The sequence below is a fragment of the Salvelinus namaycush genome, chromosome 18 (genome assembly GCF_016432855.1).
Source record: "Salvelinus namaycush isolate Seneca chromosome 18, SaNama_1.0, whole genome shotgun sequence".
Classification (NCBI taxonomy): domain Eukaryota; kingdom Metazoa; phylum Chordata; class Actinopteri; order Salmoniformes; family Salmonidae; genus Salvelinus; species Salvelinus namaycush.
The window spans coordinates 40,937,339-40,963,465 of record NC_052324.1 but is presented as its reverse complement, the minus strand read 5'-3'; the positions used below and the strand labels follow the sequence as shown (position 1 = coordinate 40,963,465).

General features: G+C 44.8%; 1 protein-coding gene across 1 annotated transcript in view; it reads left to right on the top strand.

The window, feature by feature from the left end:
- LOC120062955 (protein unc-13 homolog B-like) overlaps window positions 1-26,127 on the top strand; it is a 96,311-nt gene that overhangs the window by 59,309 nt on the left and 10,875 nt on the right. Inside the window, 6 exon segments of the mRNA XM_039013009.1 lie at window positions 3,101-3,227; window positions 3,811-3,907; window positions 4,179-4,322; window positions 8,255-8,332; window positions 8,844-8,921; window positions 24,814-24,902. Of these exon segments, the coding sequence (XP_038868937.1) occupies window positions 3,101-3,227; window positions 3,811-3,907; window positions 4,179-4,322; window positions 8,255-8,332; window positions 8,844-8,921; window positions 24,814-24,902 (613 nt within the window).

The following is a 26,127-nucleotide window of genomic DNA, read 5'->3' as shown; positions in this document are numbered from 1 at the left end:
CTCCCTCCCTTCCTCCTCCCTCCCTCCCTCCTGCCTGCCTGTCTATCTTTCATCACTTTTTATCCTTCTATTTTCTGCTGCCTCTCACTCTCTCTCCTCCCCCCTCCTCTCACTCTCTCTCCTCCCCCCTCCTCTTTCTTTCTTTCTTTCTTTCTTTCTTTCTTTCTTTCTTTCTTTCTTTCTTTCTTTCTTTCTTTCTTTCTTTCTTTCTTTCTCACTCTCTCTCCCCCCCCCTCCTATCACTCTCTCTCCCCCCCCCTCCTCTCACTCTCTCTCCTCCCCCCTCCTCTCTCTCTCTCTTTCTTTCTTTCTCTCTCACTCTCTCTCCTCCCCCCTCCTCTCACTCTCTCTCCTCCCCCCTCCTTTCACTCTCTGTCCTCCCCCCTCCTCTCTCTCTTTTTTTCTTTCCCTCTCACTCTCTCTCTCTTTCTTTGTCTCTCTCTCGTCTCCGTCTTTGGCTCTGTCACTCTTTCTTCCTCATTTTTTGTTTGTTTCTCATTTGTGTTGCCATCTCAGCGCCTGAAACAATCCGAATCCGCAGACTAGACTTTTACGCTGGTAAGACGTGTGTGTGTGTGTGTGTGTGTACACACATGCTTGTGTGTTCATCTTGCTGTGAGGGATGTGTGTGTGTGTTGTGCAATTTTGCTGTGCTCTGTTTGTCTTTTTGACCACTGAGCTCCCATGCACTGAACCGTCAAGCATCACGCCACAACACAGCAGACAGGAAATACTGATGGATCATGTGGCCTTGGTATGGATGGCAGCCCAGGAGGTCCAAAATCCCCTCAGTCACACACAGTAAAGTAAAGCAACACACACCCTGGCCTTCACACAGAGAAAAGTGTGTTCAGTAATGGCGGACGGGTATACAGAGAAGACCAGTTTAATGGTGTGTGCTGTGTTGACCATGGGGGGGGGGGGGGTTGACAGTCCAGTCTTAGAGCAGGAGGAAGATCAGTCACAGGGACTCTTTGAGCTCATGTTTTATGTTTTACAGCACGACTTTAGTCTACACTGGCATGACATTTTACATTTCAGTTATTTTGCAGGCGCTCTTATCCAGAGTGCATACATTTTCATATTTGTTCGTGCTGGTCCCCCCGTGGGAATCAAACCCACAACCCTGACATTACAAGTGCCGTGCCCTACCAGCTGAGCCGTGCCCTACCAGCTGAGCCGTGCTCTACCAGCTGAGCCGTGCCCTACCAGCTGAGCCGTGCCCTACCAGCTGAGCCGTGCCCTACCAGCTGAGCCGTGCTCTACCAGCTGAGCCGTGCCCTACCAGCTGAGCCGTGCCCTACCAGCTGAGCCGTGCTCTACCAGCTGAGCCGTGCCCTACCAACTGAGCCGTGCCCTACCAGCTGAGCCGTGCCCTACCAACTGAGCCGTGCCCTACCAGCTGAGCCGTGCCCTACCAACTGAGCCGTGCTCTACCAGCTGAGCCGTGATCTACCAACTGAGCCGTGCCCTACCAGCTGAGCCGTGCCCTACCAGCTGAGCCGTGCCCTACCAGCTGAGCCGTGCTCTACCAACTGAGCCGTGATCTACCAACTGAGCCGTGCCCTACCAGCTGAGCCGTGCCCTACCAGCTGAGCCGTGCCCTACCAGCTGAGCCGTGCTCTACCAACTGAGCCGTGATCTACCAACTGAGCCGTGCCCTACCAACTGAGCCGTGCCCTACCAGCTGAGCTGTGCTCTACCAGCTGAGCCGTGATCTACCAACTGAGCCGTGCCCTACCAGCTGAGCTGTGCCCTACCAGCTGAGCCGTGCTCTACCAGCTGAGCCGTGCCCTACCAGCTGAGCCGTGCCCTACCAACTGAGCCGTGCCCTACCAGCTGAGCCGTGCCCTACCAACTGAGCCGTGCCCTACCAGCTGAGCCGTGCCCTACCAACTGAGCCGTGCTCTACCAGCTGAGCCGTGATCTACCAACTGAGCCGTGCCCTACCAGCTGAGCCGTGCCCTACCAACTGAGCCGTGGTCTACCAACTGAGCCGTGCCCTACCAACTGAGCCGTGCCCTACCAGCTGAGCCGTGCTCTACCAGCTGAGCCGTGATCTACCAACTGAGCCGTGCCCTACCAACTGAGCCGTGCTCTACCAACTATACCACACGGGACTACAACACAATATAGCTAGTCTACCAGATTGACATACTGGCACCACAATATAGCTAGTCTACCAGAATGACAGACTGGCGCCACAATATAGCTAGTCTACCAGAATGACATACTGGCGCCACAATATAGCTAGTCTACCAGAATGACATACTGGCACCACAATATAGCTAGTCTACCAGAATGACAGACTCCTTGGACGCGTTTGGCTTTCTGGGCAGTGGGTGGACACCCTACTAAACAACTTTGCAGACGACCACAGCGTAAAATCCTCAAAAGTCGCTGTGTGAAAGCGGCGCCACTCTGTCAACAGAGCTCGGTGCTTATTATGGGATGTATTAGGTGACGATACCCGATTTTTGGGGGATATAATGCTAATGAGATGTCAGAGAAAGACCCCACTGAACGATTCAGAACATGAAGAATCACATTTGTCTTGGAAAATGTATATTTTGTAACGTATGGAAGTGAAATGTCATAACGAAAGCTCATTTTCACGCACTCTGGGCAGTGATTGGACACCCTACTAAGTATTGTGATAATATCGCATCGTGAGGTCCCTGACAATTCCCAGCCTTCTTAGGGAGATGGCTTCATCAATTAATTCATACAATAACACTAATATATTGCAATTGTTTTCACAAATTCAACATGACAGCAATTATTATTTGAGTTTTGGCTTGTTTGGAGCCTAAACAGTATATCAGAACAGTATGTCCCTTTAGGGACACTTGTGTAGAATATGGAAAATACTGTTCATGTAACTGCCGTTTATTCCCCGGGTGAACCCATGTTTAGTTTAGTTTATTAATTCAACCATTTTTAAAAAACAATCACAAATAAAACTTAAAAGTCATAGATGCACATGAATAAAATCATCGAGGGTAACACACAATAAAGTCTGGGACTTATTTTCACTGTGGTCCTCTTGAATGGGAGTGAAGACAGACAGAGGCTAACTGTGTGTCTTTTCTATCCTCAGAGCACGAGAAACATCGTCTGTGTAAGAGTGCTGACTACATGAATCTTCACTTCAAGGTTAAGTGGCTTTACAACGAGTATGTGATCGACCTGCCTGCCTTCCAAGACAATGTACCAGAGTATTCTGCGTGAGTAGGGACCCCCCCCACACACACAAACTGTATCCTCTTGCTCATGAATTCATCGAATCTCTCTTTCTCTCTGACAGCCACTTGTTCTCTAACACTGTGTTTCATTCTGCTTCTTTCTCACATTCACACTACGTCTTTTCCAATTCTCTCTTCCTGTAATTGGGCTGTAACTCCTGTAACTCTCCCTTTTTAACTGTCTCCCTTTTTGACTGTCTCCCTTTATCTCTGTCTCCCTTTATGTCTGTCTCCCTTTATGTCTGTCTCCCTTCATGTCTGTCTCCCTTTATGTCTGTCTCCCTTTATGTCTGTCTCCCTTTATGTCTGTCTCCCTTTATGTCTGTCTCCCTTTATGTCTGTCTCCCTTTATGTCTGTCTCCCTTTATGTCTGTCTCCCTTTATGTCTGTCTCCCTTTATGTCTGTCTCCCTTTATGTCTGTCCCCCTTTCTGACTGTCCCCCTTCGTGTCTGTACCCCTTCGTGTCTGTCTCTCTTCATGTCTGTCTCTCTTTCTCTCCCTCTCTCGTTTTCTTTCCCACTGTCCCTCCCTCCTCTCTCTCCCTCTTCTTTCCTCTCTCTCCAGGTGGTTTCTGCAGTTTGTCCTTCAGTGGCTGGGTGAGAACGAGGATGTGTCCATGGAGTTTATGAATGGAGCTCTAGAGAGGGACAAGAGGGAAGGGGTGAGGGACCTCCACATCTCACCAGCTCACTTGCACACTTGTTTAACACTTGCATGTGTTTAACAATGGGGGAAACTCCCTCCAGCCAATACTTACACCAATCCTATACTTTAAAATCCATTTTGGGGAGTGTGCAAGTACACACGTCAAGAAAATTGTGGAGAATTGGGGCACAGACTAATTCTACCTATCTGACCTTTGTACCATGACCCCTGACCTCTCTCTCTCTCTGTGTCTCTCTCTCTCTCTCCCTCTCTTCTCCCTACTATAGTTCCAGCAGACGTCGGAGCATGCTCTGTTCTCCAGTTCAGTAGTGGACATCTTCACCCAGCTCAACCAGAGCTTTGAGATCATCAAGAAACTAGACTGTCCTGACCCCAAGGTGCAGGCCCACTACAACAGGCGATTCGCCAAGGTAACACACAAACACACACACATCATGTGCACAAACACACAAACTCTCACACACACAAACTCTCTCACTGAGATGAATAGATAAAGGTCAATGGAATTCAAATTCAACCAAATTAGCAAACAACATAATTAATACAGAGTCAACTTCGTTAACCTTTACTTCATACCCATCCCGGATCCGGGAGCATCCTCATCAAAAAAGCTGACTAGCATAGCCTAGCCTAACGGGACAGGGATATCATATAATATAATTTCATGAAATCACAAGTCCAATACAGCAAATGAAAGATAAACATCTTGTGAATCCAGCCATCATTTCCGATTTTTAAAATGTTTTACAGCGAAAACACAATATGTATTTATATTAGCTAACCACAATAGCCAAACACACAACGGCATATTTTCACCATGTTTCCACCGCATAGGTAGCTTTCACAAAACCCACAAATAGAGATAAAATTAATCACTAACCTTGAACAACTTCATCAGATGACAGTCTTATAACATCCTGTTATACAATACATTTATGTTTTGTTCGAAAATGTGCATATTTATAGCTACAAATCCTGGTTTTACATTGCAGCCACCATCACAAATAGCACCAAAGCAGCCAGAATAATTACAGAGAGCAACCGGAAATACATAAATACTCATCATAAAACATATATGAAAAATACATGGTGTACAGCAAATGAAAGATAAACATCTTGTGAATCCAGCCAATATTTCCGATTTTTTAAGTGTTTTACAGCGAAAACACAATATATATTTCTATTAGCTCACTACAGTAGCCAAACACACAACGCAATTTACTCCCCGCCAAAATAGCTTGCACAAAACCGACAAATTAGAGATAAAATTAATCACTAACCTTGGACAACTTCATCAGATGACAGTCTTATAACATCATGTTATACAATACATTTATGTTTTGTTCGAAAATGTGCATATTTAGAGCTGCAAATCGTGGTTATACATTGTGAATACGTAGCAACGATTCACCAGAATGTCCGGAGATATTTTGGACACTCACCTAATCTGACCAAAGAACTCATCATAAACTTTACATAAAAATACTTGTTGTATGGCAAATGAAAGATACACTGGTTCTTAATGCAACCGCTGTGTTAGATTTTTAAAAATAACTTCACCACAACATACAGCATGCGTTATTGTGAGACAGCGCTCACCAACACGGCGGAGAATAGGAGTCAACATATTACACAGAAATACGAAATAACATCATAAATGTTGTCTTACTTTTGCTGTTCTTCCATCAGAATGTTGTGCAAGGAGTCCTAGGTCCAGAATAAATCGTTGTTTGGTTTTAGACTGTCCATTTCTTCTGTCGAATTAGCAACTTTTGCTAGCCATGTCGAGCTCACGTGTCCATCATCTCTTGACGCATGGAACGAAAAATTCCAAAATTCCCAATAAACATTGAATAAACTGATCAAACTCGGTTGAAAAATCCTACTTTATGATGTTTTTCTCATATGTATCAAATAAAATCAGAGCCAGAGCAATTCGCCGTGTATACCGAACGCTCTTCAGAAGACAATGTCAAGGTCCCCCGCGCGCCGTCGAAATCAAACAAAATACCGGACCTGCCACTCCAAAAGCTCTTATTCGGCCTCAGATCAAGCTAGACACCCCATTCAACCTTCCACTGCCTGTTGACATCTAGTGGAAGGCGTATGAAGTGCATACATATCGATAAATAAAAGCCAGTTGAATAGGCAGGCCCTGAAACAGAGCCTCGTTTTCAGATTTTTCACTTCCTGTATGGAAGTTTGCTGCCAAATGAGTTCTGTTTTACTCACAGATATAATTCAAACAGTTTTAGAAACTTCTGAGTGTTTTCTATCCAATAGTAATAATAATATGCATATTGTATGATCTAGAACAGAGTACGAGGCCGTTATTGCCATGGTCAGATGGTTATTGTTGACTTTAAAGCAGTGAACTTGTGATAGAGTTGGTGTTGTAACAGTCTACAGGGTGGAAAGCTGTCACTCTCCCTCCTACTCTCCTTTTTTCTCTCTCTCTGTCAGCTATGCGTTATCTAATAATTATTTAATAATTTCTGACTGTTCTCTCTGTCTCCAGACCATCACCATGGTGTTTTCTGACTGTTCTCTGTCTCCAGACCATCACCAAGGTGTTTTCTGACTGTTCTCTCTGTTTCCAGACCATCACCAAGGTGTTTTCTGACTGTTCTATCTGTCTCCAGACCATCACCAAGGTGTTTTCTGACTGTTCTCTCTCTCTTCAGACCATCACCAAGGTGTTTTCTGACTGTTCTATCTGTCTCCAGACCATCACCAAGGTGTTTTCTGACTGTTCTCTCTCTCCAGACCATCACCAAGGTGTTTTCTGACTGTTCTCTCAGTCTCCAGACCATCACCAAGGTGTTTTCTGACTGTTCTCTCTGTTTCCAGACCATCACCAAGGTGTTTTCTGACTGTTCTCTGTCTCCAGACCATCACCAAGGTGTTTTCTGACTGTTCTCTCTCTCTCCAGACCATCACCAAGGTGTTTTCTGACTGTTCTCTCTGTCTCCAGACCATCACCAAGGTGTTTTCTGACTGTTCTATCTGTCTCCAGACCATCACCAAGGTGTTTTCTGACTGTTCTCTGTCTCCAGACCATCACCAAGGTGTTTTCTGACTGTTCTCTCTGTCTCCAGACCATCACCAAGGTGTTTTCTGACTGTTCTCTGTCTCCAGACCATCACCAAGGTGTTTTCTGACTGTTCTCTCTGTTTCCAGACCATCACCAAGGTGTTTTCTGACTGTTCTCTCTGTCTCCAGACCATCACCAAGGTGTTTTCTGACTGTTCTCTCTGTCTCCAGACCATCACCAAGGTGTTTTCTGACTGTTCTCTCTGTTTCCAGACCATCACCAAGGTGTTTTCTGACTGTTCTCTGTCTCCAGACCATCACCAAGGTGTTTTCTGACTGTTCTATCTGTCTCCAGACCATCACCAAGGTGTTTTCTGACTGTTCTCTCTGTCTCCAGACCATCACCAAGGTGTTTTCTGACTGTTCTCTGTCTCCAGACCATCACCAAGGTGTTTTCTGACTGTTCTCTCTCTCTCCAGACCATCACCAAGGTGTTTTCTGACTGTTCTCTGTCTCCAGACCATCACCAAGGTGTTTTCTGACTGTTCTCTCTGTTTCCAGACCATCACCAAGGTGTTTTCTGACTGTTCTCTCTGTTTCCAGACCATCACCAAGGTGTTTTCTGACTGTTCTCTCTGTCTCCAGACCATCACCAAGGTGTTTTCTGACTGTTCTCTGTCTCCAGACCATCACCAAGGTGTTTTCTGACTGTTCTCTCTGTTTCCAGACCATCACCAAGGTGTTTTCTGACTGTTCTATCTGTTTCCAGACCATCACCAAGGTGTTTTCTGACTGTTCTCTCTGTCTCCAGACCATCACCAAGGTGTTTTCTGACTGTTCTCTGTCTCCAGACCATCACCAAGGTGTTTTCTGACTGTTCTCTCTGTTTCCAGACCATCACCAAGGTGTTTTCTGACTGTTCTATCTGTCTCCAGACCATCACCAAGGTGTTTTCTGACTGTTCTCTCTGTTTCCAGACCATCACCAAGGTGTTTTCTGACTGTTCTCTGTCTCCAGACCATCACCAAGGTGTTTTCTGACTGTTCTCTCTGTCTCCAGACCATCACCAAGGTGTTTTCTGACTGTTCTCTGTCTCCAGACCATCACCAAGGTGTTTTCTGACTGTTCTCTCTCTCTCTCCAGACCATCACCAAGGTGTTTTCTGACTGTTCTCTCTCTCTCCAGACCATCACCAAGGTGTTTTCTGATTGGTCTCTCTCTCTCCAGACCATCACCAAGGTGTTTTCTGACTGTTCTCTCTGTCTCCAGACCATCACCAAGGTGTTTTCTGACTGTTCTCTCTCTCCAGACCATCACCAAGGTGCTGATGCAGTACTGTGCTATCCTGTCCAAGGACTTCCCCTCCTACTGCCAGAAGGAGAAGATAGTGAGTACTGCATTCTCTCAACAAGGTTCCTTTAGGAACCGATAGACTGTATCCACTTCAAAACTCATTTCTGAAGGACACTATGTGTCCTCTCTCTACAGCTTCTGTACTGCATCATCTTTAGAGCTTATAAAATATCTTAGTTTTCTTAGTTACTCCAGCATGTTGTTTCTCGTCTCTCTGAATCTCACTTCACCTCAACACACACCTTCTCTTTTACTCTCTCGTCTCTCTGAATCTCACTTCACCTCAACACACACCTTCTCTTTTACTCTCTCGTCTCTCTGAATCTCACTTCACCTCAACACACACCTTCTCTTTTACTCTCTCGTCTCTGAATCTCACTTCACCTCAACACACACCTTCTCTTTTACTCTCTCGTCTCTGAATCTCACTTCACCTCAACACACACCTTCTCTTTTACTCTCTCCTCTCTTTTCTTTGTCTCTTATCTCTCTTTCTCTCTACCTCTCTCTTTCTGTCTCCATCTCTCTTCCTCCCTCTCTCCCAGCCATGTGTGTTGATGAATAACGTACAACAGATGCGGGTCTTGTTGGAGAAGATGTTTGAGTGCATGGGGGCTAAACAGGTGAGAAGCAACGTTGTCAGACACACACTTTACACATTATACTTAGGTGCCGGGGGGGAAAATCATACTCTACTACGAGGGATCACAAAATAAGGTGTGTGTGTGTGTGTGTGTGTGTGTGTGTGTGTGTGTGTGTGTGTGTGTGTGTGTGTGTGCAAAAGTGGTTCAGAGCATATTGAAGCATATTAAGACTAACCAGCAGATGTGTGTGTGTGTCTCCAGGTCGCTGCAGAGGAGTGTATGGTAGGTCAAAGGTCCAAAGACTGTTCCTGGGTCCAAGGTGACCCTCTCTCTCCTCCCACCTCTGCCCTATCCTTCTATGACCCAGATCCACACCAGTGCCTATATATCTCAACTCAACATCCCGACTAAACCCTGTCCTGTACCTAGGATCTTCTCCTTAGCCTGTCTGTTTGTGTTGTAGCCAGCGCCTCTCTGTCTTTGTTTTGTTGTCACGCCAAAGACAACCAAACAAATAAACTAAGTATATGGATGAAAACCAATGGCTGGAAGTGTTGGCTTCGCTATAGCACCTATACAGATGTAGGATCTTAATTTGATCACCCTGTTGCAGGAGAACGTTCCTGCAATGAAGGACATTTTCAACTTATAGTGCATTTACAGTTTTATTTATGGATTAAAAAGGCTTCTTTCCACTTGATTTTCCCTTACGAAAAATGTATCAACCCCTTGTATCAACATCCATATATAACTTATTGTAGGTCTGTAGACCTCTCCATCCATATGTAGCTTCTTGTAGGTCTGTAGACCTCTCCATCCCTATATAACTTATTGTAGGTCTATAGACCTCTCCATCCATATGTAGCTTCTTGTAGGTCTGTAGACCTCTCCATCCCTATATAACTTCTTGTAGGTCTGTAGACCTCTCTCCATCCATATACACTACTGTTCAAAAGTTTGGGGTCACTTAGAAATGTCCTTGTTTTCCATAAAAACATACATGAAATGATTTGCTAAATAAATAGGAAATATAGTCAAGACATTGACAAGGTTATAAATAATGATTTTTAATTTTAATAATTGTGTCCTTCAAACTTTGCTTTCGTCAAAGAATCCTCCATTTGCCGCAATTACAGCCTGGCAGACCTTTGGCATTCTAGTTGTCAATTTGTTGAGGTAATCTGAAGAGATTTCACCCCATGATTCCTGAAACACCTCCCACAAGTTGGATTGGCTTGATGGGGACTTCTTACGTACCAAACGGTCAAGCTGCTCCCACAACAGCTCAATAGGGTTGAGATCCAGTGACTGTGCTGGCCACTCCATTATAGACAGAATACCAGTTGGCTGCTTCTTCCCTAAATAGTTATTGCATAGTTTGGAGCTGTTGTCCTGTTGTAGGAGGAAATTGGCTCCACTTTTTTTCCAATCTTCCTCTGTCCAGTGTCTGTGTTCTTTTGCCCATCTTAATCTTCTATTTTTATTGGCCAGTCTGAGATATGGCTTTTTCTTTGCAACTCTGCCTAGAAGGCCAGCATCCCGGAGTAGTTTCTTCACTGTTGACGTTGAGACTGGTGTTTTGTGGGTACTATTTAATGAAGCTGACAGTTGAGGACTTATGAGGCGTCTGTTTCTCAAACTAGACACTCTAATGTACTTGTCCTCTTGCTCAGTTGTGCACTGGGGCCACCCACTCCTCTTTCTATTCTGGTTAGAGCCAGTTTGCGCTGTTCTGTGAAGGGAGTAGTACACAGCGTTGTACGAGATCTTCAGTTCCTTGGCAATTTCTCGCATGGAATAGCCTTCATTTCTCAGAACAAGAATAGACTGACGAGTTTCAGAAGAAAGTTCTTTGTTTCTGTCCATTTCTTGAGCCTGTAATTGAACCCACAAATGCTGATGCTCCAGATACTCAATTAGTCTAAAGAAGGCCAGTTTTATTGCTTCTTTAATCAGGACAACAGTTTTCAGCTGTGCTAACATAATTGCAAAAGTGTTTTCTAATGATCAATTAGCCTTTTAAAATGATAAACTTGGATTATCTTACACAACGTGCCATTGGAACACAGGAGTGATGGTTGCTGATAATGGGCCTCTGTACACCTATGTAGATATTCCATTACAAATCTGCTGTTTTCAGCTACAATAGTCATTTACAACATGAACAATGTCTACACTGTATTTCTGGTCAATTGTATGTTATTTTAATGAACAAAAACATTTGCTTTTCTTTCAAAAACAAGGACATTTCTAAATGACCCCAAACTTTTGAACGGTATTGTATGATTCCTTGTGTGACTGTTCTAGAATCCTTCTTTTGATATCAGCGGTTGTTCCATTGTGTGGATTTAAACAGGACGCCTTCATGAAGGGCTTTATACATTTTGTTTGATTGATTGATGATATACCCGTTTTTCTCCTAAGCTTGAGGATGAGGAGGAGCCTGAGGAGTTCGATGAGGGGGTAGGTCTGTCCATCTAACACAGGCAGTTAAGATGCTACTCTAATATGGCATAGTATCTAGTTGTTTTCTGTCATACTCTAGGTTGTTGTTGACAACACTAAGTTATTATTATTTTTTAATCTGGGCAGTCTGTAGTCAATGAAAAGGGCACTGAATTTCTCTCAGCTTTTAAACAGTGGTGTGGTTTCAGCTTACATCTCTCATTGAAACTGAGGGTTGTGTGTTTGTCCTCTCCAGGCTCTAACCGACAACGAGGGGGAGGATGACATGGTGGGTATTACCCTCCCATACAGAGGACAGAGTTTTTAGAGCATAGTGTTCAGTGTTAACTTCAGCTTGTTTTTATAGAGCACAATATTGAGTGTTTAGTCTGTAGTTTGTATGGAGCACAGTATTCGTTTTAGTCTGTAGTTTGTATAGATCACAGTGTTAGCGTTAACCTGTAGTTTGTATAGATCACAGTGTTAGCGTTAACCTGTAGTTTGTATAGATCACAGTGTTAGCGTTAACCTGTAGTTTGTATAGATCACAGTGTTAGCGTTAACCTGTAGTTTGTATAGATCACAGTGTTAGCGTTAACCTGTAGTTTGTATAGATCACAGTGTTAGCGTTAACCTGTAGTTTGTATAGATCACAGTGTTAGCGTTAACCTGTAGTTTGTATAGATCACAGTGTTAGCGTTAACCTGTAGTTTGTATAGATCACAGTGTTAGCATTAACCTGTAGTTTGTATAGATCACAGTGTTAGCGTTAACCTGTAGTTTGTATAGATCACAGTGTTCAGTGTTAGCATTAACCTGTAGTTTGTATAGAGCTCAGTGTTCAGTGTTAGCGTTAGCCTGTAGTTTGTATAGATCACAGTGTTAGCGTTAACCTGTAGTTTGTATAGAGTTCAGTGTTAGCGTTAACCTGTAGTTTGTATAGAGTTCAGTGTTAGCGTTAACCTGTAGTTTGTATAGATCACAGTGTTAGCGTTAACCTGTAGTTTGTATAGATCACAGTGTTAGCGTTAACCTGTAGTTTGTATAGATCACAGTGTTAGCGTTAACCTGTAGTTTGTATAGATCACAGTGTTAGCGTTAACCTGTAGTTTGTATAGAGAACAGTGTTCAGTGTTAGCGTTAGCCTGTAGTTTGTATAGAGAACAGTGTTCAGTGTTAGCGTTAACCTGTAGTTTGTATAGAGAACAGTGTTCAGTGTTAGCGTTAGCCTGTAGTTTGTATAGAGCAAAGTGTTTGTTTTGCCCAACAGTTTACCCATCTTTTGTTTAAAAATGCATGGAAAGTGAGCATTATTTTTTTTTAATTTTACCGCGATCAGAGTTTACCCACCTATTTTTTTTTACCACCACATCACTGGTCACATTGTCAACAATCCCCTCCCCTACTGATACATATTAAACCTTTTTTTTTCTTCATTATTTTCTGGGATTTTCGTTTGGCTGCTAGTCGGAGGTAAGAGGAGATACTGGACATGACTGGACTGCTTGATCTAATAGTGTTGTATAACTTGGTCACTGATACCAGAGTTAAATTGACAGCTGTCTAGTTGGTATCAATAGGGTTAAATTATATATGTATATACATACTGTATGTATAAAATAATCCTGAGCAACCTGCTACATAACCTAGACTTGACCTCATACTCACATTGCTGTTGTAACGCTTTACATACAGAAGAAAAATACATTGTTGGTTTAAGGCAGGAAATCAACATCTCCTTATGGGTCATGGGGTAATGTATTTTTCACCTCTTTGTCTCGCCCTTCTTTTTCTTGTCTCAGTCTGGTTGCTCGGACTCAGACGCCGGCTCAGAGGTGAGGGGTTCTGGGGGAAAGATGGCTGTGTATACCGATCCCTTTAAATCCCCTCTGTCTCCATGTAAACATTCAAAATGTTGCCCGTAGTCGTTAGTGGCAGCAGTCGAATGGCCTAGTAAAGCTACTCTCACAGCCTCTCACAGCCTCACTTGGCTCCACAAGCCATTTAATAGATTTACAACATCTCCTCAGCATGACGTCTTGCCTTCCTCCTCTAGAGTGAGATGTTAATAGCCTAGTGACTAGCAGGGAGCCGGCAGATAATTGAATGTGTTATGTCTCTCCACATGGGGGGTGGGCTGGTAAAATGGGTTGCTCTTATCTACACGCTGGGCGACGATTCCAACGCCTAAAAACATTCAACTTTATTCAGATTAAAGAAAAGGGAAAGAAACATGGTTGGATAATGGAAGATATTAGCATTGGAGAGAGCAGTGAGTGATAGCTGGATGCTAGTGGGATAATGGAAGATTTTAGCATTGGAGAGAACAGTGAGGGATAGCATCATAGCAGCAACGCTAACAGAAGGGGATAACTGGATGCTTGTGTGATAATGTTAGATATTAGCATTATCGTACCTGCTCTGAGAGGTTGAAAAGGTAATGGCCATAGACTGACTACTTGAGGCTCAATTTTTTAAAATAGTTTGTCAATTACTGTTTGGTTGATGCTAGATAGGTCTGTTTGTAAATGGTTCCTCCCAACCTGCCCTGGGTGTGTGTATGTGTTTCTCTGCCCTACTCCTTGATACTGTGTGTGTGTGTGTGTGTGTGTGTGTGTGTGTGTGTGTGTGTGTGTGTGTGTGTGTGTGTGTGTGTGTGTGTGTGTGTGTGTGTGTGTGTGTGTGTGTGTGTGTGTGTGTGTGTGTGTGTGTGTGTGTGAGAGAGAAAGGGTGTGTGTGCTTATGGGTCTGGGGGGGCTGGCACTTTAAGCATCTGAGGACAGTATCTCTCTCTCTCTCTCTCTCTCTCTCTCTCTCTCTCTCTCTCTCTCTCTCTCTCTCTGTCTCTCTGTCTTCTCCTCTTCAGATTGACAACAAGGATAAGGAACAAAGAAAGGTTTGTTGGCTAGGGAAAAAAAGGGCATTGGTTCTCAAGGCAGTGGGCGGTATTAAACAACTGCCAGTGTCCAGTAAAGACTGTGTATGCGGTGTGTTGTTTCAGTGTATTTGTACTAGTCTCAGCTGATATATCCATCTCCTCATTGGTGTACAACCAACCAGTTTGAAGATGATGTTGTAGATTTGCATTTTAAAATCTACAATATTAGAATTTAAGTGTATTGGAGCTGCGTTTTCAGTCGTGCTGAAGTTGTTCAGGTTATGGTATAGGTTGTGTGTAGGTTGTGTGTAGGTTGTATGTAGGTTGTATGTGGGTTGTGCCTAGTCTTCAATGTGGTTGTCTCCCTTGGCCTCCTATAGGGTGATGACAGTGATGTGGACAGTGAGAAAGACAAGGTTTGGTTGTGTTGAGATTATTTATGTATATCACTCCTCTGTCCATTCATGTTGTGAAATGGTTGGCTCTAAGACCAAGTGTGTGTGTGTGTTTGTCAGGAAACATTGAGCTTATATCACAGCCTCACTCCTCTTCAACCTCTCCCGTCTCACTCCCCTCCAATCTCTCCCGTCTCACTCCCCTCCAACCGCTCCCGTCTCACTCCCCTCCAATCTCTCCCGTCTCACTCCCCTCCAACCGCTCCCGTCTCACTCCCCTCCAACCTCTCCCGTCTCACTCCCCTTCAACCGCTCCCGTCTCACTCCCCTCCAACCTCTCCCGTCTCACTCCCCTCCAACCGCTCCCGTCTCACTCCCCTCCAACCTCTCCCGTCTCACTCCCCTTCAACCGCTCCCGTCTCACTCCCCTCCAACCTCTCCCGTCTCACTCCCCTTCAACCGCTCCCGTCTCACTCCCCTCCAAACTCTCCCGTCTCACTCCCCTTCAACCGCTCCCGTCTCACTCCCCTCCAACCTCTCCCGTCTCACTCCTCGTCAACCTCTCCCATCTCACTCTCCACCAACCTCTCCCATCTCACTCCCCTCCAACCTCTCCCGTCTCACTCCCCTCCAACCTCTCCCGTCTCACTCCCCTCCAACCTCTCCCGTCTCACTCCCCTCCAACCTCTCCCGTCTCACTCCCCTCCAACCTCTCCCGTCTCACTCCCCTCCAACTTCTCCCGTCTCATTCCCCTCCAACCTCTCCCGTCTCACTCCCCTCCAACCTCTCCCGCATCACTCCCCTCCAACCTCTCCCGTCTCACTCCTCTTGATTTGATTTAGTAGTTCTGTTGTTCTATCATCTCTAGTCATCATGTTTACCTCATTTGTTTTGTTTTTCCTAAAGCTTGACAAGAAGAAGGAAAAGGTGTGTCCCTCTGGTGTGTGTGTGTGTTACAAGACTGTGTGTGTGTGTGTGTGTGTGTGTGTGTGTGTGTGTGTGTGTGTGTGTGTGTGTGTGTGTGTGTGTGTGTGTGTGTGTGTGTGTGTGTGTGTGTGTGTGTGTGTGTGTGTGTGTGTGTGTGTGTGTGCGAGAGACAGAGAGCAACACGATTCTGTTAGCTCTCCTGATGACAGATGCCTCACAATGACATTGTCTGAGTTACATACGATGAGGTACAGCACAGTAGTGGCATATGGACGGTGTGTCTGTGTGTGTGCGTGTGTTCGAAGCATAACTCATTCCACTTGTATGTCTCCCTCACTTCTATAGGCTGAGAAGAAAGACAAGGAGAAGCAGGTTGGTTTATCTGAGCTTTAAGTTCAACCTCCCTCTTCATCCCCTCTACACTCCTCTCATCCTCTAGTACAATACAGTCATCCCTCCCTCTTCACTCCTCTCATCCTCTAGTTCAATACAGTCATCCCTCCCTCTTCACTCCTCTCATCCTCTAGTTCAATACAGTCATCCTGTCTCCTATATCCTGTGTCCTACTGTCTCCTATATCCTGTCTCCTATATCCTGTCTCCTACCGTTTCCTATTGTTTCCTATCGTCTCCTACCGTCTCTTCCTGTCTCCTGTACCCTGTATCCTCTTGTCTCCACCTATCTCCTCTTGTCTCATATATCCTGTCTCCTCCTTTCTCCTATACCCTCTCTTTTCCTGTCTCCTATACCCTTTCTCTTCCTGTCTCCTATCTCCTGTCTCTTCCCTTCTTCTTCCGTCTCCTGATGTCTCTTCATGTCTCCTGTCTCTTATATCCTCTCTACTACTGTCTCCTCCTGTATCCTCTGTCCTGTCTCCTCCTGTATCCTCTGTCCTGTCTCCTCCTGTCTCCTCTATCCTGTCTCCTCCTGTCTCCTCCTTTCTCCTACATCCTTTAACCAGCCTTCACACAAGCGTTAATATTTTTCTATAAATTGTGTCTTTGAGTTCATGTGCGTGTGTGTGAATTTGTTTGCCTTTGGGATTGTGTGTGTGTGACTGGTCATGTACTTTTGCGTGAGACTAAAACTCTCTGTTACTTCTGTCCTCTGAAGGAGGACAACATCAGCAAAAAGGTGGGTGGTTTGATCGCCACAATACTGTGATTTACATTTAGAAGTTAGTTAAGAGTGTGAGCAAGTGTGACATTGAGGATGAGTACCCATATATGAGTAGGAATGTACAGGCCTAAGCACAGCACTTGAGATCTACAGGGTAAAGTATAATGCAGAATAGACAGAAGTACCTGTTCACAGTATGAAGCCTAATCACCGTATACAGGACATAGACGGGAACCTAATGACCGTTTCCATATGCGCAGCCACCGTCCTAGGAAGCGAGGAAGTGAATGAGTGTGCTACACACAACACAGACATGCGATCCAAATGGCACCCTTGTCCCTATATTAGTGCACTACTATTGACCAGAGCCTTATGAGCCCTGGTCAGTAGTGGTGTACTTTATAGGGAATAGGTTGTCATTTGGGACACAGCCCCTGGAGTTTATCATTAGTTAGAGTGTGTCGCCTACTGCTGTTCTATAACTGCTGAGTGATTGGCCAGTGACTCAGCCATTTCCCAGAATCCTGTTCAGGATACAGTTCCCTTCCCGCTAGCTGAATCGTTCTCATTTGGAACCTGACCGTTTGAGCAAGACAATATTTAGTTTTCTCAGTTAACTGAGACATGAGTCTAGATTGTGTCAGGGGGACCGCATGCGCTGTGACTGAGAATACACTACATGGTCAAAAGTATGTGGACACGTGCACGTCGAACATCTCATTGCAAAACCATGGGCATTAATATGGAGTTGGTCCCCCCTTTGCTGCTAAAATAGCCTCCACTCTTCTGGGAAGGCTTTCCACTAGATGTTGGAACGTTGCTGCGGGGACATTCATTCAGCCACGAGAGCCTTAGGTGAGTTCGGGCAAAGATGTTGGACGATTAGGCCTGGCTCGCAGTCAGCATTCCAGTCCATCCCAAAGGTGTTCAATGGGTTGAGGTCAGGGCTCTGTGCAGGCCAGTCAATTTCTTCCACATCTATCTAGACAAACGTTTTTGTATGGATCTCGCTTTGTGCACGGGGGCATTGTCATGCTGAAACAGGACAGAGCCTTCCCCAAACTGTTGCCACAAAGTTGAAAGCACAGAATCATCTAGTATGTCATTGTATGCTGTAGCGTTAAGATTTCCCTTCACTGGAACTAAGGGGCCCGAACCATGAAAAATAGCCCCAGACCATTATTCCTCCTCCACCAAACTTTACAGTTGACACTATGCATAGGGAAAGGTAGCATTCTCCTGGCATCAGCCAAACCCAGATTCGTCCTTTGAAGGGGTGTTCACATACAGTGCATTCATTAAGTATTCAGACCCCTTGACTTTTTCCACATTTTGTTACATTACAGCCTTTTTCTAAAAACAATTAAATAAAAAACAAATGTCCTAATCAGTCGACACACAGAACCCCTTGATGACAAAGTGAAAACAGTTTTTTTTGTACATTTTTGCAAATGTATTTATAAAAATAACAGAAATACCTTATTTACATAAGTATTCAGACCCTTTGTTATGATACCTAAAATTGAGATCAGGTGCATCCTGTTTCAATTGATCATCCTTGAGATGTTTCTACAACTTGATTAGAGTCCACCTGTTGTAAATTCAGTTGATTGGACATGATTTGGAAAGGCACAAACCTGTCTATATAAGGTCCCACAATTCACAGTGCATGTCAGAGCAAAAACCAATCCATGACGTCGAAGGAATTGTCCGTAGAGCTCCGAGACAGGATTTTGTCGAGGCACAGATTTGGAGGAAGGGTACAAAAAATTATGCAGCATTGAAGCTCCCCAAAAACACCTGCCAAACTGAGCAATTGGGGGAGAAAGGCCTTGATCAGGGAGGTGGCCAAGAACCCGATGGTCACTCGGACAGAGCTCCAGAGTTCCTCTGTCGAGATGGGAGAACCTTCCAGAAGGACACCCATATTTGCAGCACTCCACCTTTATGGTAGAGTGGCCAGACGGAAGCCACTCCTCAGTAAAAGGCACATGACAGCCCACTTGGAGTTTGCCAAAAGGCACCTAAAGGCCTCAGACCATGAGAAACAAGATTCTCTGGTCTGATGAAACCAAGATTGAACTCTTTGGCCTGAATGCCAAGCGCCACGTCTGGAGGAAACCTGGCACCATCCATACGGTGAAGCATGGTAGTGGCAGCATCAAGCTGTGTGGATGTTTTTCAGTGGCAGGGACTGGGAGACTAGTCAGGATCGAGAGAAAGATGAACGGCACAAAGTATAGAGAGATCGTTGATGAAAACCTGCTCCAGAGCACTCCGGACCTCAGACTGGGGCGAAGGTTCACCTTCCAACAGGACAATGACCCTAAGCACACAGCCAAGACAACGCAGGAGTGGCTTCGGGACAAGTTTCTGAATTTCCTTGAGGGACGCAGCCAGAGCCCAGACTTGAACCCGATCGAACATCTCTGGAGAGACCTGAAAATAGCTGTGCAGCGACGCTCCCCATCCAACCTGACAGAGCTTGAGAGGATCTGCAGAGAAGAATGGGAGAAACTCGCCAAATACACGTGTGCCAAGCTTGAGCGTCAAGAAGACTTCCAGCTGTAATCGCTGCCAAATGTGCTTCAACAAAGTACTGTGTAAAGGGTCTGAATACTTATGAAAATGTGATATTTCAATTAATTTTATTTTATACATTTGCAAAAATGTATAAACAGTTTTTACTTTGTCATTTTAGGGTATTGTGTGTAGATTGATGAGGGAAAACAACAATTTAATCCGTTTTAGAATAAGGCTGTAACGTAACAAAATGTAGAAAAGTCAAGGGGTCTGAATACTTTCCGAAGGCATTGTACTTCAGGCCATGTAGTGCACTTCTAAAGGTCTATTGAACCCTAGTATACTATAAATCTGTTAAACAGTTACCTATCTATTCTATCTAAACTAGGAAAGATTGATCATCATATCTGTGTCTCACTGCCATCTGTTTTAATATGGTTTGTCCTTTTCTTTCCTCACCCCTTCTCACACTCTAGTCAAAGAATGAAGTGAACAAGGTTTGTTTTCCCCATTTACCCCCCCCCCCCCCCCCCCCCCCCCACCAATACAATACCGTATTCTACACCCTATTCACCCCTCCAACAAAACAATACAGTGTTCTACACCCCATTCACCCCCCCGCCAATACAATACCGTATTCTACACCCTATTCACCCCTTCACCAATACAATACAGTATTCTACACTCTATTCACCCCCCACCAATACAATACCGTATTCTACACTCTATTCACCCCCCCACCAATACAATACTGTATTCTACACCCTATTCACCCCCCCACCAATACAATACCGTATTCTACACTCTATTCACCCCCCCACCAATACAATTCCGTATTCTACACTCTATTCACCCCCCCACCAATACAATACCGTATTCTACACCCTATTCACCCCCCCACCAATACAATACTGTATTCTACACCCTATTCACCCCTTCACCAATACAATACCGTATTCTACACCCTATTCACCCCCCCACCAATAAAATACCGTATTCTACACCCTATTCACCCCTTCACCAATACAATACAGTATTCTACACTCTATTCACCCCCCCACCAATACAATTCCGTATTCTACACTCTATTCACCCCCCCACCAATACAATACCGTATTCTACACCCTATTCACCCCCCCACCAATACAATACCGTATTCTACACCCTATTCACCCCTTCACCAATACAATACAGTATTCTACACTCTATTCACCCCCCCACCAATACAATACTGTATTATACACCCTATTCACCCCCCCACCAATACAATACCGTATTCTACACCCTATTCACCCCCCCACCAATACAATACAGTATTCTACACCCTATTCACCCCTTCACTAATACAATACCATATTCTACACCCCATTCACCCCTTCACCAATACAATACCATATTCTACACCTCATTCACCCCCCCCCACCAATACAATACCGTATTCTACACCCTATTCACCCCTTCACCAATACAATACAGTATTCTACACCCTATTCACCCCTTCACCAATACAATACCGTATTCTACACCCTATTCACCCCTTCACCAATACAATACCGTATTCTACACCCTATTCACCCCCCCACCAATACAATACAGTATTCTACACCCTATTCACCCCTTCACCAATACAATACCGTATTCTACACCCTATTCACCCCTTCACCAATACAATACAGTATTCTACACTCTATTCACCCCTTCACCAATACAATACCGTATTCTACACCCCATTCACCCCCCCCACCAATACAATACCGTATTCTACACTCTATTCACCCCCCCACCAATACAATTCCGTATTCTACACCCTATTCACCCCCCCCACCAATACAATACCGTATTCTACACCCTATTCACCCCCTCACCAATACAATAGCGCATTCTACACCTCATTCACCCCCCCACTAATACAATACCATATTCTACACCTCATTCACCCCCCCACTAATACAATACCATATTCTACACCTCATTCACCCCCCACCAATACAATACCATATTCTACACCCTATACACCCCACCCCCTCACCAATACAATACCGTATTCTACACCCTATTCACCCCCCCACCAATACAATACCGCATTCTACACCTCATTCACCCCCTCACTAATACAATACCGTATTCTACACCCTATTCACCCCTTCACTAATACAATACCATATTCTACACCCCATTCACCCCTTCACCAATACAATACCATATTCTACACCTCATTCACCCCCCCCCCCCAATACAATACCGTATTCTACACCTCATTCACCCCCCCACCAATACAATACCGCATTCTACACCCTATTCACCCCCCCACCAATACAATACCGTATACTACACCCCATTCACCCCCTCACTAATACAATACAGTATTCTACACCCTATTCACCCCCCCACCAATACAATACCGCATTCTACACCTCATTCACCCCCCCACCAATACAATATCGTATTATACACCCATTCGCCCCCTCACCCTCTCACCCTCTCTCTACGTAGCAACTGAAACCATTAGAAAAACATTGGATAGGGTTTTATGGTAAATTGCATACAGCATAATAGTCAACATATGTTAACCTTATAAGCCGACTCAACTTTTTATTTTCTCCTGTCCTTTTTTCTGTTTTCTCTCATTTTTCTATGTCCCTCTGGATAGATTGAAGCCACAGCGGGCATGAAGAAGGTAAGCTGTGGTAAAGACCAGATCAGACAGGTTGAGACAGTGAAGAAGGTAAGCTGTGGTAGAGACCAGATCAGACAGGTTGAGACAGTGAAGAAGGTAAGCTGTGGTAGAGACCAGGGATAGCTCCTGCAGGGATTTGTCTCACAATAGGGATATGTCTCACAACAGGGATATGTCTCACAATAGGGATATGTCTCACAACAGGGATATGTCTCACAACAGGGATATGTCTCACAACAGGGATATGTCTCACAACAGGGATATGTCTCACAACAGGGATATGTCTCACAACAGGGATATGTCTCACAACAGGAATATGTCTAACAACAGGGATATGTCTCACAACAGGGATATGTCTCACAACAGGAATATGTCTAACAATAGGGTACTGTATCTGCTGTATCCCCAGTACCTTGGTCAGGAACCACATTAATATTCGATTGTACCTTTGAGTTAATTTATTATTGGTTGTGCCTTTCCTATTACTGTGATTCTCACTGCTGCTATGACCCGCTGCTGTGACTATCACAGAGCTAGAACCTGAATGGTTATGACCCGCTGCTGTGACTAACACAGAGCTAGAACCTGAATGGTTATGACCCGCTGCTGTGACTAACACAGAGCTAGAACCTGAATGGTTATGACCCGCTGCTGTGACTAACACAGAGCTAGAACCTGAATGGTTATGACCCGCTGCTGTGACTAACACAGAATTAGAACCTGAATGGTTATGACCCGCTGCTGTGACTAACACAGAGCTAGAACCTGAATGGTTATGACCCGCTGCTGTGACTAACACAGAATTAGAACCTGAAGGGTTATGACCCGCTGCTGTGACTAACACAGAGCTAGAACCTGAAGGGTTATGACCCGCCGCTGTGACTAACACAGAGCTAGAACCTGAATGGTTATGACCCGCTGCTGTGACTAACACCGAGCTAGAACCTGAATGGTTATGACCCGCTGCTGTAACTAACACCGAGCTAGAACCTGAATGGTTATGACCCGCTGCTGTGACTAACACAGAGGCAGAACCTGAATACCTAGAGCGGACGTGACTACTAAAGAAAATGACTGTTACTGTATATTTATATATCCTTTAAAAAGCCCAATGCCCCCTAGCCACACTACCGATTATGGGCCTCTGTCATCAGCCACCACACCAGCAGGTGGCACTAATCACATGGTGATATTATAATAAGGCGGTATTCTACAGTCGTGGCCAAAAGTTTTGAGAATGACACAAATATACATTTTCACAAAGTCTGCTGCCTCAGTTTGTATGATGGCAATTTGCATATACTCCAGAATGTTATGAAGAGTGATCAGATGAATTGCAATTGCAAAGTCCCTATTTGCCATGCAAATTAACTGAATCCCCCCCAAAATATTTCTACTGCATTTCAGCACTGCTACAAAAGGACCAGCTGACATCATGTCAGTGATTCTCTTGTTAACACAGGTGTGAGTGTTGACGAGGACAAGGCTGGAGATCACTCTGTCATGCTGACTGAGTTCGAATAACAGACTGGAAGCTTCAAAAGGAGGGTGGTGCTTGGAATCATTGTTCTTCCTCTGTCAACCATGGTTGCCTGCAAGGAAACACGTGCCGTCATCATTGCTTTGCACAAAAAGGGCTTCACAGGCAAGGATATTGCTGCCAGTAAGATTGCACCTAAATCAACCATTTATCGGATCATCAAGAACTTCAAGGAGAGCGGTTCACTTGTTGCGAAGAAGGCTTCAGGGCGCCCAAGAAAGTCCAGCAAGCGCCAGGACCGTCTCCTAAAGTTGATTCACCTGCGGGATTGGGGTACCACCTTTACAGAGCTTGCTCAGTAATGGCAGCAGGCAGATGTAAGTGTATCTGCACGCACAGTGAGGTGAAGACTTTTGGAGGATGGCCTGGTGTCAAGAAGGGCAGCAAAGAAGCCACTTCTCTCCAGGAAAAAAATCAGGGACAGACTGATATTCTGCTAAAGGTACAGGGATTGGACTGCTGTGGACTGGGGTAAAGTCATTTTCTCTGAAGAATCCCCTTTCCGATTGTTTGGGGTATCCGGAAAAAAGTTTGTCCGGAGAAGACAAGGTGAGCGCTACCATCAGCCCTGTGTCATGCCAACAGTAAAGCATCCTGAGACCATTCATGTGTGGAGTTGCTTCTCAGCCAAGGGAGCGGGCTCACTCACAATTTTGCCTAAGAACACAGCCATGAATAAAGAATGGTACCAACACATCCTCCGAGAGCAACTTCTCCCAACCATCCAGGAACAGTTTGGTGATGAACAATGCCTTTTCCAGCATGATGGAGAACCTTGTCATAAGGCAAAGAGGAGGGATATTGTTAACGTCAGGCCTGCAGTAAATTAATGAGGGTCAGGAGGGATATTGTTAACGTCAGGCCTGCAGTAAATTAATGAGGGTCAGGAGGGATATTGTTAACGTCAGGCCTGCACTGCGGATGCCTTGTTTCAATCAGAGTGAAGTGGAGAGCCTTGGTCTCATGGTAAACAACACTCAGATCCAATGCTAGAACAGCTGTCATGGTTTCCTTCTGTCAGACTGAAATTATTTCTGAGGTGTGTATTGTGCAGAGGGGTTTTAGTGAGAGTCCTTCTCTATGCAAGTGGGGAGGAGAATGTTCTACACTAGAGTTTTGCTTTGTTTCCTCTTCAGTGATATTCTGGTTCAACTCAGAATAGGTCACTCCTTGTGAAAATACTTTACTTTGGAGGGTCCTGTATGTGGAGCAATTCTATACTGTATTACCTGGTGAGAGAGTTACTGCACATGTATGAGATGTGAGTCGAGCACTGACGACAACGGGAATACTTGACTAACCTGCCATTACCTCTCTCTTTTACTTTCCTTCTCTCTCTATCTCTTACTCTCATTTTCTCTCTATATATATCTCTCTCTTACGCTCCTTTTCTCTCTCTCTCTCTTGCTCTCTTCCCTCTCTGTAGCTGGATTCGGAGGCTGCGGACATCTTGAATGAACTGCAGGTCAAACTGGCCACCGTCCTGGACAATCTGAGCGCCATGTTCGGCAAGAGGTGAGCCAATCAGAAACACAGCTCTGACTGCATGTGTGGGTTTGGATGTGGGTACACAGACCCGCGAGCCACTGCAGCCCCTCATGATGAGTTCAGGTTTTTTGTGTCCCACAGCCCCAAAATTGCCCATCCCAGGTCTACAGGGTGATAGGTAGCTCAGACCTCCTACTCTAGTCTACATGGTGATAGGTAGCTCATACCTCCTTCTCCAATCTACAGGGTGATAGGTAGCTCAGTCCTCCTACTCTAGTCTACAGGGTGATAGGTAGCTCAGACCTCTAACTCTAGTCTACAGGGTGATAGGTAGCTCAGTCCTCCTACTCTAGTCTACAGGGTGATAGGTAGCTCAGACCTCCTACTCTAATCTACAGGGTGATAGGTAGCTCAGACCTCCTACTCTAGTCTACATGGTGATAGGTAGCTCAGACCTCCTACTCCAATCTACAGGGTGATAGGTAGCTCAGTCCTCCTACTCTAGTCTACAGGGTGATAGGTAGCTCAGACCTCCTACTCTAGTCTACAGGGTGATAGGTAGCTCAGACCTCCTACTCTACAGGGTGATAGGTAGCTCAGACCTCCTACTCTAATCTACAGAGTGATAGGTAGCTCAGACCTCCTACTCTACAGGGTGATAGGTAGCTCAGACCTCCTACTCTACAGGGTGATAGGTAGCTCAGACCTCCTACTCTACTCTACAGGGTGATAGGTAGCTCAGACCTCCTACTCTAATCTACAGGGTGATAGGTAGCTCAGACCTCCTACACTACAGGGTGATAGGTAGCTCAGACCTTCTACTCTACAGGGTGATAGGTAGCTCAGACCTCCTACTCTACAGGGTGATAGGTAGCTCAGACCTTCTACTCTACAGGGTGATAGGTAGCTCAGACCTCCTACTCTACAGGGTGATAGGTAGCTCAGACCTCCTACTCTACAGGGTGATAGGTAGCTCAGACCTCCTACTCCAATCTAGTCTTCTATACAAATAAAGAAAAACATTGAATGAGTAGGTGTGTCCAATCTTGTGACTGGTACTGTGTGTGTGTGTGTGTATATATATATATATATATATATTGCTCAAAAAAATAAAGGGAACACTAAAATAACACATCCTAGATCTGAATGAATTAAATATTCTTATTAAATACTTTTTTCTTTACATAGTTGACAACAAGAAAATGATCAATGGAAATCAAATTTATCAACCCATGGAGGTCTGGATTTGGAG